Source organism: Erinaceus europaeus, chromosome 1 (assembly GCF_950295315.1).
Source record: "Erinaceus europaeus chromosome 1, mEriEur2.1, whole genome shotgun sequence".
Classification (NCBI taxonomy): Eukaryota; Metazoa; Chordata; class Mammalia; order Eulipotyphla; family Erinaceidae; genus Erinaceus; species Erinaceus europaeus.
This window is the reverse complement of record NC_080162.1, coordinates 161655921-161671675: the sequence shown is the minus strand read 5'-3', so window position 1 is coordinate 161671675 and position 15755 is coordinate 161655921. Positions and strand designations below refer to the sequence as shown.

The window sequence follows — 15755 nt, the reverse complement described above, 5'->3', positions numbered from 1 at the left end:
AGAAAGATTTTTTAAAAAAAATTTCCCATTGTTGTCTCTTCTTTAGGATTTCCAAAATGTAAACCTCATCATGTTATTCCATTATTGAAAACATTTTTTTAGGTTTATGTCATGAAAGAGACATGAGGAAATAGAAAAACACTACCACTTAGGCAGTGCTACTGATCAAACTTGAACCTCATGGCTGAAAGTATACTGCTTTATCTACTGTACCACATTCCAGGCTACAACAGTTTAAAGTCTAAACAAGCTTCAAATCAGTGTAGCCAAATAATTTGCCATTCAAGCACCTTCTTTCATTCACATTCCTCTGTATCTTTTCAACTTCATCTTCATTCACTGGCCATACATGTACCTTACACCTCAGGCACACTAATACACATATATAATTTCTTGGTAAGCCTGCCCTCTCATGCCTCTGGATCTATTGCTTCTGGCCCTGCTGTTGTCCCTGTCCTATAAAAATCTCCTCCTAAGTGATTTTGTAGCTGATATTCCTCCTATTCCTTAGGTAGGCTTAATCCTAACTTTCAGTTGCACATTCTCAAATTGGAACAGTTATCTTGAATGTTTTTAATGATTTCATTTCTTTCTTTAAAGATTTTATTAATTAATGAAAAAGATAGGAAGAGAGAGAAAGAACCATTCATCACTCTGGTTGGTACATGCGCTCCTGGGGATTGAACTTGGGACCTTATGCTTGAGAGTCCAATGCTTTATCCACTGCGTTGGACCATTCCTGGACCACAGGGATTTCATGTGTATGTCTGTTTCTTTACTGGACTATGAGATTCCTGAAAGAAAAACTCCTCCCCCTCCAAACAAATCTCTATTCATATTAAGTGCTCAATAAATGAAATATGATTAAACTTTCCACCAAAGATTATTGTCCTAATAGGATTAAAAAGTCAGGGATGGGGTGGGGGGAAATGGCATAATGGTTATGTGGAAAGGCTTTCAGGCCTGAGGCTCCAAAGTCCTGGGTTCAGTTCCTTGCGCCATAAGACAGAGCTGAGCAGTGCTCTGGTTTCTCTGTACCTCTCCCTCTTACTAAAAATTAAAAAAAAAAAATATATATATATATTTCAAAAAGATTAAAAAGTAGGATGGGTTGGAAGATAGCACAGTGGCTTATCCCATAAACCCAACCCCTGATACTGATTTTTTTTTTAAAGCATGGAATCATTTTTTCCCCCGAAGTAATTTTTTTTAAAGATTTTATTTATTTATGAAAAAGATAGGCGGAGAGAGAAAGAACTGGGCATCACTCTGGCACATGTGCTGCCCGGGATCAAACTCAGGACCTCAAACTTGAGAGTCCAAAGCTTTACCACTGCACCACCTCCCGGACCATCCCTCATGCTGATTTAAGAGTCCAGAAGTTCTCTGGTTAAAAATAAGTGAATGTAGGGAGTTGGGCGGTAGCTGCAAGGACCGGCATAAGGATCTGTGTTCGAGCCCCAGCTCCCCACCTGCACGGGAGTCACTTCACAGGCGGTGAAGCAGGTCTGCAGGTGTCTTTCTTTTTCTCCCCCTCTCTGTCTTCCCCTCCTCTTTCTATTTCTCTCTGTCCTATCCATCAACAACAATAACTACAACAACAATAAAACAACACGCGCAACAAAAGGAAATAAAATAAATAAATAAATAAAAATAAGTGAATGTGGTCAGCAAAATAACTCACTTGGATAGTGTGCCTGCTTTGTCATCTGTACTATCCAGCTTCAAGCCCGACTCCCGTTGTACTGGAGTAGGCTGAGTGTGTTATATTTCCCTCTTTTTATCTCTCTACATGTGAGAAAGTTGGCTCAGAGCTGTTAGGTCTGGTGATGATCTAATAATAAATAAAATATCAAATGCTGCGACTGGGCAGATAGTGAAGAGTCGAGAATTAGAGGAATAGATGTGTTGAGGTACTGAATTCGATACTGTTCTGGGACTCTTCTTGCCTGGGGATACCTTACCTCTAACCTACCCTTGCTGGGAGCAAGAAGCTCCCCGTTACCTAGCAACCAGCGACTCAAGCTTCCACCCGCAGGAGTTTCCCATTAGGTATAGCAGATTCGCCGCCGCAAAGGTTGCTGGGGCATTGGAGACTGCGCCTGCGCCAGCGTCGTCACCACGGTAACGGGAGATGTGGATGCAGGGGCTAGTACAGCAATGGCGGCTTGGCCCACATTGTTTGGAGTTGTAATAGGAGCCTTACTCCTATTGGTCCTCCCTCGAATCTCACAGGCCCAAACTTTCTCCTTCCCCTTCTGGAAACCAGAGAAGTGCGGCCACAACCAGTACTATGATATTTCCGAGCTTTCCTGTGTCCCGTGTGGTGCCAACCAAAAGCCGGGCGTCCGAGGTGAGAGGGCTTGGGGTGGGCCCTGGCCAGGTCGCTGCAACACTTTTGTCCGCGGGAATTGTGTTTCAGGAGAGTTAACCGCCAGCGCCAGAAAGAAGGATTGCATTCCTTGAAGGGTTGCAGTTTGCACAGAAATGAGGTCGGGGAACCGGTAGATCGTTGGCTCCTTGAGCCTTGGCCAGTAATTTCACCTCGCCGATCTTCCGCTCATCCGAGGAGTCTGTAGAGAAGCATCTGCAAAGGCAGAGAATAAATAGAAAAATTTAGGTGAGAATCAGCAGACAGGTCATTGGGGGAGGGAATGCATATTAGCGTTTATTAACTCTGATAGCCCCTTATTATGTATTTCCAGCCACGAAGTTAGAGCTGGAAGCGACTTTATTCATGATCTGGACTTATCTTCTCATTTTACAGATAAGGAAATAGAAGCCCAGAAGCGGTTTTAATGTCTCTGTTATCTAAGCTTGAGATTGGACGCACTCTTGTCTCTATGCTTAGTCTTTACAGGGGCATCTCCACAAGCGTGTCTATAATGTAAATTACCTGTCGAAATTAATACTTTTATTGTTGATAGTACAATTTGCCTTCAAAGTTTCTTTAGATTAAGCTTTGCTCCCCCCCCTCCTTGAAACGCCCTCTGGTGAGTTATTCTAACCAAAGCTGCTTAGAATAAGACTGTTTCCCAGATTATAAAATCTTAAAATATCGTCCTGACTTTCTGCCATCTTCAAAATTGCTATGGCGGTAGCGCAGTGGGTTAAGCGCAGGTGGCGCAAAGCGCAAGGACCAGCAAGGATCCCGGTTCGAGCCCCCGGCTCCCCATCTGCAGGGGAGTCGCTTCACAGGTGGTGAAGCAGGTCTGCAGGTGTCCATCTTTCTATCCCCCTCTCTGTCTTCCCCTCCTCTCTCCATTTCTCTCTGTCCTATCCAACAACAACAATAATAACTATAACAATAAAAAACAAGAGCAACAAGAGGGAATACATAAATAAATATTTAAAAAATTTTAAAAATTGCTATGTCTTCATTTATGACATTTCAGTAAAGAACCCAACCAGGGCCCTCAGTGAGGATATATGAATGAGAAAGCATTTTCACAGACTCTAAAGTGTTAAGCTGTCACTTTCGTAATACCTAGGTATCACATATATTGCACTATATAGACAGACTATTGTGCCTGCTTTTTCCTTTTACTGTCTACTTAGAAAATGCTGTCCTTATGGAAATTGAAATAACATTATGGTCATACAAAATGACTTCAGTGTCTGGGGTTCTGAGGTCTCAGGTTCTTCCTTGCTGTCAACAAAAGCCAGAAATGAGCAGTGGTCTGGTAAGACAATGCAAAATAGTCCTTGCCTAGCCAGCAAGTTGAACATTGATTATTTTATTATTATTATTATTTTTCTTTCTGTTCAAACATAAGGAAATGGTTGTTGAGGGCCAAGCAGTGGTGTACCTGCTTTGCACATACATTATAATGTGCAAGGACCCAGGTTCAAGCCCCAGTCCTCCACCTGCAGGAGGGGGAAGCGTCATTAGCAGTGAAGCAATGTGGCACTTTTCTCTCTCTCTCTCTTTTCTCTTACCTCCCATACCTTCTCAATTTCTCTCTGCCCTATCAAACAAATTAATTAAATTTAAAAAAGACTAAAAAATTTTTTTTTCTAACTAACATCTTGTTTAGACAAAATATATTTGAATTAAATAAGTATGTGTATGGTTAAAATAGACATCTAAAATTTCCCACAGCAGTTACCTATTAGCTTAGTTATTAATTCACTTATAATCATACTTAACAAGTTAAGGGCCTGAGTGGTGGCGCATTTGGTTGAGTGTACCCATCACAATGTGACCCAGGGTTCAAATCCTCAGCCCCCACCTGTAGAGGAGAAGCTTCATGAGTGGTAAGGCACTGCTGCAGGTCCCTTTCTCCCCCCCTCCTTCCCCCTTCTCAATTTTTCTCTGTCTCTATCTACAGGAGAGTCCCTTTCTCCCTCTCCTCTCCTCTCCTGCCCTCCTCCCCTCCCCTCCCCTCCCCTCCCCTCCCCTCCCCTCCCCTCCCCTCCCTTCCCCTCTCCTAGTCTCTCTCCCCCATGCCTGGGGAGATAACTGGGTAGATCATGTGCCTTGCCATGTATGGGAGGGTATCTCCATACCACATTACGTGGGAGGTATTCACATACCAAAGAGAGCTCTCCTGCTATGCTGCTTTTTTTGTGAAGTGATCCCCTTGCAGGTGGGGAGCCAGGGGCTTGAACCAGGATCCTTACGCTGGTCCTTAATGTTTGTGCCACGTGCACATAACCCGCTGCGCTACTGCCCGACTCCCCAGACAGAAATTTAAAAGAAGGTTAGCAAGCAATACCTATCTAGTACTTTTACATTACATAAGTAGTTTACATGTGATAACTAATTTAATACTTGTATTAACCCTAGGTAGTAGGTGCTGTTGTTCAGACTTGTAGAGAGGAAAGCTACAGCATGGAGTTCAGTGTCGTCCTGAAAAGCATATAGTTAGAGCCCAAGGAAAATGTTTCTAGATTTGAACCCAAACAGTCCTGGTTTCAGAGTCTTGTTTTTGATTAGCATAATGTACCTCAAAAGTCTAAAGAATTATTAGTTTCCCTGTCTTGCAGTTACTTTTGTTTTTAATAAAGTCAGAATTATTTCTTTTCTTCTTAGGAACTTCATGTGTTTGTCTACCAGGATATCAGATGATCTCTAATAATGGAGGACCCAGTATCAGTTGTAAGAAATGCCCAGAAAACATGGTATAGAATATTTATTTACTTATTTATATTTATCACCATCATAATCATCAGAGTACTGCACAGTTCTGGTTTGTGGTGTTGCTGGGGTTGAACCTGAGATTTCACAGTCTCAGGCATTCATAGCCATTGTGCTCTCTATTTGTTTATAAAATAATTTTACTATAAAAGTAGTAAATAATATCTTTATAGCTACAATTTAATGCTATGCTTTAGTACCCCCAGTTTAAAATTATTAAGTGAACTTTGATTTTTAAAAATATTTATTCCCTTTTGTTGCCCTAGTTTTTTTGTTGTAGTTATTATTATTGTTGTTATTGATGCCATTGTTGGATAGGACAGAGAGAAATGGAGAGAGGAGGGGAAGACAGAGGGGGAGAGAAAGATAGAAATCTGCAGATCTGTTTCACCACTTTTGAAGCGACTGCCCTGCAGGTGGGGAGCTGGGGGTTCCAACTGGGATCCTTACTCTGGTCCACTGAGCTACTGCCTGACTCCCAGGAACTTTGATTTTATAAAAGTAAACTTTGAGAGCTGAGTAAACTTTTATGCAAACTTGGAGGAAACAAGAATGCGTTGCTTTACTTTTTAAACATCTGAAATCCAGCATCTGGGAGGTGTCACAGTGGATAAGGCATTAGACTCAAACATTAGGTCCCTGAGTTTAATCCCTGGCATTACAAATGCTGGAATGATGCTCTGCCCTCCCCCCTAAAAAAATAGAAATCTAAGGGCTAGAAGATAGCTCACCTGTCAGAGCACATATGTTATCAAACACAATTCTCTGAGTTTGAGGCCTGGTAACACATGTGATATGGACAGAACTGGGGAAGTTTACCTCTCTCATTCTCCCTCACATTGTTTTTTAAGCTAGAGACAGAAGGCAGAGAGAGAGAGAAAGAGAGAGAAGCCAGACCCCCCACCTTCTGCACCCCATAATGATTCTGGGTCCATACTCCCAGAGGGATAAAGAATAGGAAAGCTCTCAAGGGAAGAATTGGATATGGAGTTCTGGTGGTGGGAATTGTGTGGAATTATACTCCTCTTATACTATGGTCTTGTCAATATTTCCATTTTATAAATAAATTAAAAAATAAAAATGAAATAAAATAAAGACATCATAGAACCAAGACATCCATCACCATGTTGGAGGCAGGCTCAAACCTGGGTCATGCACATGGCAAAGCAGAATATTATCCAAGTGAGTTATTTCACTAGCCCTCCCTCTAAAAGGGTGAAGAATCTGATCATGCGTCTTTGCTCACTGTGATGTGTGCACTTAATCAGAGGTGCCACCACCTGGGCCCCAATTGCTGAAAAATTAAGCCACAACAGAGATAGTGACTATGATACTTTTTACCCTTTTCTCTTCATCCTCACAAATCCACCATTAATGGTGGCCTTTCTTCCTTTCTTTTTATTTATTTATTTATTTTTCCTTCAGGATTATTGCTAGGACTCGGTGCCTGCACCACGAATCCACTGCTCCTGGAAGCTGTTTTTTCCCCCTTTTGTTGCCCTTGTTTTTTTTTTTTTTTTATTGTTGTGGCTATTGTTATTGATGCCATTGTTATTGGATAGGACAGAGAGAAATGGAGAGAGGGAGAGAAAGACTCCTGCAGACCTGCTTCACTGCCTGTGAAGTGACCCCCCCTTCAGGTGAGGATGTCGGGGCCTTGAACCGGGATCCTTACGCTGGTCCTTGCGCTTCACACCATGTCTGCTTAACCCACTGTGCTACCGCTTGGCCCCCTCTTTTTTATTTTTAAATAGGACAGAGAGGGAATTTGAGAGGAAGAGAGAAGCAGAGGCAGAGAAACATCTGCGGAATACTTGCTTCACTGCCTATGAAGTTTCCCTGCTCCAAGTGGAGAGGAGGGTCTTCAATCCAGGTTCTTGAGCATGAAAACATATACGCTTAATCAGATGTGCCACTCTCCCCAAAGAAACTTTTTTATCCCTGAATCTCCAACATGCTGGATTCAATTTCCAGCACCATCATAAGCCAGAGCTGGTTTTTCAAAACTGAAATTATTGGAAAACTAGAAGTTTAGTCATTCTAAACAATAATTCTAGACAGCAATATTTTTTCAATAAGTTTGGGTAATCAGAAGTCTTTGTAGGGATCAAATGGTGATGCACCAGGTAAAGTGTACATATTACCCTTCACAAGGACCCAGATTGAAGCTCCCATGCCCCACCTGCAAGGGGAAGCTTCCTTAACAGTGAAGCAGTGCTGCAAGTGTCACTTGCATCTTATTTTATATAAAGTTGCATCTGGGAAAAGTTACCAGGGGTCCTACTAACTTATAGCTAGTACTAATAGATTTGATTATGCTTTTATTTTTATATTTATTTATTTATGTTCCCTTTTGTTGCCCTTTTTTAAAAATTCTTTTAGTTATTGTTGTTATTGATGTTGTAGTTGTTGGATAGGACAGAGAGAAATGGAGAGAGGAGGAGTAAACAGAGAGGGGGAGAGAAAGATAGACACCTACAGACCTGCTTCACCACTTGTGAAGTGTCAAGCCGGGCATACTGTGATCCTTGTGCTTCACACTATGTTCACTCAACCTGGTGTACCACTGCTTGACACCCCCCTCCCCCACCCCATAGTAGTCATCTATAGCTTACTTTTTAATATAAGCAAAAATTTGTTATCCAAAATACTGTTGTGTGACATACATGAGTATAATTAATTTAAATATCAACTGAAAATTTGTATTATTGTAACTTCTGGAACTTTTCAATTAAGGGGAAAGTTAAGGAATTAAAAAATATATATATGGCATATAGATGTACATATCTTTTTCTTTTTTAGAAAGGTGTTACTGAAGATGGCTGGAACTGCATTACTTGTCCTGGTGGTTTAACTGCAGAAGGAAAATGCCACTGTCCCACTGGTCATATTTTAGGTAAAGCAGATTCTTTATGAAATAGTAGTGATGAATTTGATGAATAGTAGTGCTGTATTTGAGAAGGACATTAGTTGAAATAGCTTAGTCTTAACAGTATTTTTAAATTGTTGTCCAAATTTTAATGGTATTTAAAGCAGCAGCAGGCATTCAGAAGTGATTGAAAAACCCTGTCTGATTAAAAATATCTTAATGTAGGATTAGATAAATAATTGCTTAATATAACAAAATATACATTCTTCAACTGAAAATTCAACTTGATGCTTGACAAATTATAAACATTTCTTATGATGTTACATAAGTATGTACTTAGGTTAATAAATTATATAATTTTATATAAATATTTATATACAAATTTACATTAGGTACTGGGTGGAGGAAATAAAATTTTCTTCTTGAGGTAAGGACTAGGGGCTTGAACCTGGGTCCTTGCACATTGTAACATGTGTGCTCAACCAAATGCGCCACAACCTGGCCCCTTGTTAGCTCTCTTAATAATGATCTATACATTTATAGGAACCCTAGTATATTGTACTAAGATTTTATTTGTTTTAACAATTAAGGTTTCTTCCTATGTGTGCTTTACCTGGTGTGCCATTACCTGGCCCTGGGACTAGGGTTTCTAAGGTTTATATGGAGAATGTGTGTAAAACCTGGAAAAAGAAAACAATCTCATCATATATCCAGAACTTTTTTTTCCCCAACCCTACTCAGTACCTGCATGATGACACCAGTTCTATTGCTGGCTCCCCCGCCTCCTTTGTTTTTTCTTGTAGAGATAGAATTAGAGAGGGAGAGGAAAAAAGAAAGATACCTGTAGCACTGCTCTACTGCTCTTGAAGCTTTTCTGTGTAAGTGGGAACTCAGGATTTAAACCCTCGTCCTCAGGCATAGTAATGTGCTGTCTTGTTTGCCAGAATGCAGCTAAACTCTGGCTTCTGGTGTTGTTGGGAATTGAACCTGGGACCTTTGGTGCCTCAGGCGTAGAGGTTTTCTGCATGACCACTATGCTAGCTCCCTAGTCTTTCACATCTTTTTTAATCCCAAACATTTTGTAGTTGTAGTAATATATACAGATTAAATTTGTCATTTATATATATATTACTGTATGTATATATATACAGTAACAAAGACTGATGGATGGTACATAGAGAATCAAAATAGATCTAATCCATAAGGAAATAGGGTATATTAAAAAGATATCATTCACATCAATGGAGAAAGGATACTACTAATAAACGGTGATAGGGAAATTAAGAATAGGAAAACACCAAGTTGGGTATTTTGAAAGTAGGAAACCTTATTCATTAAAGGAAAAACAAATTTTGGGGCCAGGTGTTGGTGCACCCAGTTGAGCATACCTGCTACAATGCATAAGGACCTAGTTTCAAGCCCCTGCTTCCTACCTGGAGGAGGAAGCTTCATGAGTGGTCAAACAGTGCTGCAGGTATCTTTCTGCCCTCTTCTCTAGGTTCCCAGCCCCTCTCAATTTCTCTGTGTCTATCCAAATAAAATATTTAAAAAAAATCAATATTATGATATTCAATTATTAAATATGAGCTATGTAAGTTCATATAGTTAGAGATTTTGAAATATTGGTTGGAATAAGACTTGCTAAACATTACCAAAACATTTTAGAGAGAAAAAAATGACAAATTTAAGTGCATAAAAGGTATAATATTTAGGGCAGGGGATCTAACATAATGATTATACAAAAAGCATTAGACTCTGAGGTCCCAGGTTCAATCCTTGTGTCTCAGTTAGCCAGAGCTCAGTAGTGCTCAGGTGAAAAAATAAATAAATAAATTAAATTAGTAAATAAATTCTATGTCTGGGAAAGGGGAGATAGCATAGTGGTTATGCAAAAGATTTTCATGGCTGAATCTCCTAGGCCCTAAATTCAATCCCCAGCACTGCCATAAGCCAGAGCTGACCAGTGCTCTGGTTTCTTTCTTTTTGTATGTCTCTCTCATTAAAACAAAATAAATATTTTTAATATTCCATGTTAAAAAAAAATCAGACAATCCTAGAAGAAAACAAGTTAGAGAAAAAAATTTAAAAACAGCCAAGAACTAAGTCCTGTGGTGTATATAAATTTTCTACAAATAAGAAAGAACAAATTAAAAAAGCCAACTTTTAAAAATTGGCCTAGGAGCATGAGTATCATATAGTTTATGAAGTAAAAGCTTAATAGATGCTACCACAAAGTTTTCTAAGTTACAGGGATTTATCAGCAGTCTATGAAAAACATTAGTCCCCATATTCACTGAAACAGAACATACAGGTAATAATAGGTAAGCAAATTTTTTGAGGAAAAATATTTTTATAATATTTTGAAATATTAATGCCTGTATTTTTGAAATATAGGAATGGAGAACCATCACTTTTCACTACCTTATTGTGGAAATGCTCAGTAAACCTTTTACCAAATAAAGTGTTTTGAGAATTCTTAGGATACTAATTACAAGTAGATTTTATTAAGCATATAGAAGCTTATCTGTTTACTGTGTGTTACATTGAAATTTTTCTAAATTGTTTAGTGGAAAGAGATGCCAATGGAACATTGCTGTCTCGAGCAACTTGTAAACTCTGTGATGGAAACGAAAATGCTTTTACAGTAGCAAATACTTTGGGAAACAGGTAAGCAGTGTGCTAGGTTCTGTTTTCACTAATACCTTCTATTTGTTTATAATCTTTTAAAAAATATTTTTCTATCACATCACTTGTTCTTCACACTAGCCCAAGGAAGGGTAAGAGTGTATACAATAATATGTAATACATAAAGAAGGTGAGACTCAGAGAATATGACAGAATTGGGCACAAATCTTGTCTTCATCTCTCATTAGTCATTTGATCTTCTATACTTCAAGTTAGTCACCTTGTCTTTAGCATGCCCTGTTTCTCCACTGATGAATTTTCATACAAACCCATCAGTGTTCTCATTCTTTTTTAAATGTATACTTATTTATTTTCCCTTCTGTTGGCCTTACTGTTTTTTATTGTTGTTGTTGTTATTGATGCCATCATTGTTGGATAGGACAGAGAGAAATGGGGGGGGAGACAGAGAAGGGGAGGCAAAGACAGACACCTGCAGATCTACTTCACTCCTTGTGAAGTGATTCCCCTGCAGGTGGGGAGCCGGGGGCTCGAACTGGGATCCTTATGCCAGTCCTTGCACTTTGCGCCATGTGCACTTAACCCGCTGTGCTACTGCCTGACTCCCAAATAAAATATTTTTATACAGTCTATTATAAAAATTAAAAAAAAGGATACTCTCAAGTTAGAATTAATTTTTATTTGTACTTTGCCTTACAAAGTATATTCTCTAAAGCTATCCAAATCACTGCTAAGATAACTTTTTATTAATATTTTGAGTATGTTTACTTAATTCTAAGTTATTGCTTGGCTGAATGACTATTCTAGTCTGGCATTTAGGAGAACAAGTTCTTAAATAAGGTTTAGTTACAATTCAGTAGCATTTAAGGACATTTTTTTTTTATTGACAGGTGTGTCCATTGTGAACCTACATTCATTAATACCACCAGGTCCTGTACGTGTTTGGAACCTAACATATTAGTAAGAATAATTAAGGTTACAGAGCACTTATTTTAAAACTAAATTGCTTATGCATTTTAATAAACTCCTCCCCTCCTTTTTTTTTTTAATGAAGATTGGGGGATTATGCTTCAGCAACACAGGGAATTTTCCTCTACGTAGAATTTCAGCTGCCCGTTATGGAGACCTTGTAAGTATCATTCTTTCTTTTGAAAGTTTTTCATTGGATAGAGACATAGAGAAATCTAGAGGGAAAAGGAGATAAGAGTGGGAGAGAAAGACAAGCCCTTGAAGTACTACTCTACTGCTTGTGAAGTTCCCCCCACCCCAAACTGCGGGTGGAGACTGGGGACTTGAACCCAGGTCCTTGCACTCTGTAATGTGTATGCTTAACCAGGTGCACCACTGCCCAGCCAATATATTTCAATGTATTTTTTTTAAAAAAAATATTTATTCCCTTTTATTGCCCCCCTTTTTTTTTATTGTAGTTGTTGTTGTTGATGTTGTCACTGTTGGATAGAAGAGAGAGAAATGGAGAGAGGAGGGGAAGACAGAGAGAGGGAGAGAAAGATAGACACCTGCAGACTTGCTTCACTTCTTGTGAAGCGACTTCCCTGCAGGTGGGGAGCTGGGGGCTCGAACCAGGATCCTTACGCCAGTCCTTGTACTTTACACCACCTGAGCTTAACCCGCTGTGCCTGACTCCCATATTTTAATGTCTTACTGGTGTTCCAGTTTTGAGAATCTTTGTTTTTAGTAAATAAACAGCAACTAAAATGAGAAATATTTACTTTGAAATAAGCAGTCTAAGAAATAGTAGGCAAATGATTTGTCATTATAGTTTGTAAACGTATTTGCTCTGCTCTCTACCCTAGCTCATTTGTTTTTCAGTGAATCTCAGAATGTTCAGGCTAGAAAGCTCTAGAACCCACAAAGAATTCATTGATAGAGTTGAGTACTTCAGAGTCTCTAGATTAGAACCTTGGATTTGCTAGTCATTAATGTTGTATCCTTTTACTTAACATTTCTAAACTTAAGTTTAATTTGCTTGTAAATTGGACGTGGTAATACTTACCTGTCTGTACATAATAATCTCTAGAGAAATGGGAGTTAGTCTGTCTGACCATGTCCCTTTTTTATAAATTATTTCTCAGAGGCCTAGAGTTAGAATTTTTGTTGTAATTACTGATGATGAATAGGTCTTGGATGTCAAATGAGACAAGTAAGTGAATGAATTGGAACTGAAGAGGCCACAATTCCAAAGAATAGAAGTTAGTTGATTGAATAGGACTTAATGAGCACTGCAAAAACCAGTTTGCCAGCAGATGATCTGGGTGCTAAAATCACTCTTTAGTAAGTAGAAGTGAAGAGTCCAGAGAGATAACTTAGCAGCAGGGTATCTGCATACCATGTGTGGCTCAAATTTTGAGCTCCATGTGGGACATACAGTGGCAACATTGGGAGCCTCAGTGCTGTAGTATCTCCTCCTCTTTCTTTTTCTTTCTCTGGATGAAAAAAAATGACACATGACAGTAAAACCATACATGCAAGAGACCCCCTTCTATCAAAATAGTATAATATTAATAATAATAAGTGGAAATGATTGGAAGGGCCAAGAATAGCTCTGAGGAGGGTGGCAACTGGATTAAGGTGGAAACTGGGATCTTTGATGAATAAAGCATCACTTCCAGTGTAGTCCTGTGAGATGGAGAGGCAAATACTAAATATTTATAAAATAAAATTATTGCTAACGTCGGGTTATGAACTCTGAGATCATCTCCAAATAGGCACATTGGTTAGAAGATTCACATTAAAAAAAAAAGAAGAGCAAGATTCACATTTTCTGGGGTGTTCATCTCAGTCTGTATTATAGTGAACTTAAAAAAAGCCAGTTATCTTTTTGTTTGTTTACTTATTTATTAGAGACAGAGAGAAATTGAGAGGGGAGGGGGAAGTTTGAGAGAGAGAGAAAGAGATACCCACAGTCCTGCTTCACTATGTGTGAAGGTTTCCTCCCGAGGCTGGGGACTGGGGGCTTGAACCTTGGTCCTTGAGCATTGTAATGTGATGATCTACTGGGTGCACCACCACCCACCCCATATAGTTTTAGAGATCTTCTTCCATGTAGCTTCACTCTCCTGCTTAGAAGCAATTCATTTTTATTTCCAGTTTATTATTTAGAGTTTGATACAGTATAATACTTAGAAAGAAATAAATGGAAACAGTTTGGTACTAAGTTAGGATCTAGTTTTCCTTTTTTTCCTCTTTTATTTTTTAATAAGAGTTTTTTCCATATTAGTGGAATGGACATAATATTTATTATAAACATACTTTCTCCTCATTATATTTGTAAGGGGGTTATAAACATACATTCTCCATATGTCTTAAGATTTTGCAATGCAGTCTTATGTGCAGTAAGTGAAATAGTTCTTTGTTTTTTTTAAAATAATTTTATTGGGGTTAATGGTTTATGGTACAGTTGTTGACACATGAGTACAATTTCTCGATAAAGGTCTTTATGGAACACTCTTTCCTCCAACTTTTGTCCTTTTCCATCATCATGTACCAGGACCTCGAGTAGGTCTTATATTCTCACTAGAATATATTTTTTTCTTATAACATAGAGAAGGTAATGTTAGTCATTTCCCATTCAACAATATGCTTATTAATGTCTTAACATTGTACTTAAAACTGTAATTCACCCTTCTTTTGTTTGTAGGGTGTGTCTTTTACTTCAGAATGGTTCACAAAATATTTGCAGTCATCAGCAGCTGCTTGTTGGGTAAGATTGAAGTTTTATAAAATAACTATTTCATTTCACAATTGTGGTACTGTTTTTTCCTCCAGATAGTAAAAATTTTACCTAAGTATGTAGATCTTGTTTATATTCTATAAGAAGAATAAGCTCTTTTAGGTGGGCTGGAAAAGAACACAAAATATTGCTCATTTCATAACTTTTTTTTTTAAAAACTTAAAAATTTTTTTCTTTAATCCTTTTATTTATTGATAGAGACCACCAGAAATTGAGAAGGAAGGGGAAAGGTAGAGAGGGAGAAAGATAGAGAGACACCTACAGCACTGCTTCACCACTCATGAAGCTTTCCCCCTACAGGTGGGGATCAGGGGGCTCGAACATGGGTCCATGTGCATTGTAACACATGCATTCAACCAGGTGTGCCACCACCTTGTCCCCTGAACTCTTTATACATAAATCAAACGTCTGTCTGGTGACAAAGGAATTAAAAAAAATTTACATTATACATAAGTCATACATAAATCAAATGTATCAGAGTTTATTCAGTTGAAATTGAATGTTAAGGAAAACTGACTTAACATTCAATTTAAGTAACATTGTTACTTAGTAAATGCTTATTTTTTAATTATTTATTCTTAATTAGGAAGTGTTTTTGATAACACTCTTGTCACACGGGCACAGTTTTACATCTCCACAGAATATGTGCCAGTACCCCTCAGTCACCACCAAAGTATTATCTCCCTTCATCATATGGCACTAGACTTCCAGACACCCTTCAGCCCTTTCTGGGAACAAATCACCGGCTATGAATGTTTCATCATGTATTTTGTCTTGCTTTGTTCCTTAGTTTCCACTTAGGAGTGAAATCATCTAGTATTTTACCTTTATTTTTTTCTTTCTGTCTTATGCCACTAGGTCCTCTGTAGGGAGGGTATTCTAAACAGAGACCATAGCAAGTGTAGATGTCCCAGAACAGGAGTTCTCTGTCACGTTTGTGCTTAAGAAATAGAAGGGAGGCTGCAGTCACTTGGAAAGCGAGGAAAGTAAGAGAGAAGTTCAGGGATAAGGAATAGCTATGGAATTTACTTTCAGGAAGACAGAGTTTTGTGCAAAGAAAGCCATGATCAGTCTTTAGTATTTTTAAGGATCCACTTTATTATAAAGAATAGATTTTGTTGGGACAAGGATAGAATCAAGAAAACCAGTTAGAATATTATAATAATCTGAGGAAGAAATAACCCAAAGCCAAGGGTAATAACAGAAATGAAAGAAGTTTTTAGCTCTAGAATATAGTTTGTAGACTGAGGCAACAAAATTCACTTGTGAATTAGATATGAGAGATTACTGTAATGTTTTGTTTTTACTGTAAAAACAGTTATTTTGAGATAACTAAAAGCAGTTACCTTTTT

At 38.4% G+C, this 15755-nt stretch overlaps 1 protein-coding gene across 1 annotated transcript in view; it reads left to right on the top strand.

The window, feature by feature from the left end:
* Nucleotides 1-2153: 2153 nt before the first annotated feature.
* TMEM67 (transmembrane protein 67) overlaps nt 2154-15755 on the top strand; it is a 50740-nt gene continuing 37138 nt past the window's right edge. Inside the window, exons 1-7 of the mRNA XM_007537400.3 lie at nt 2154-2353; nt 5036-5124; nt 7943-8036; nt 10577-10676; nt 11543-11612; nt 11707-11781; nt 14311-14373. Coding sequence (XP_007537462.1) covers nt 2161-2353; nt 5036-5124; nt 7943-8036; nt 10577-10676; nt 11543-11612; nt 11707-11781; nt 14311-14373 — 684 coding nt within the window. The 5' untranslated portion in view covers nt 2154-2160. The remainder of the gene's footprint in view (nt 2354-5035; nt 5125-7942; nt 8037-10576; nt 10677-11542; nt 11613-11706; nt 11782-14310; nt 14374-15755) is intronic.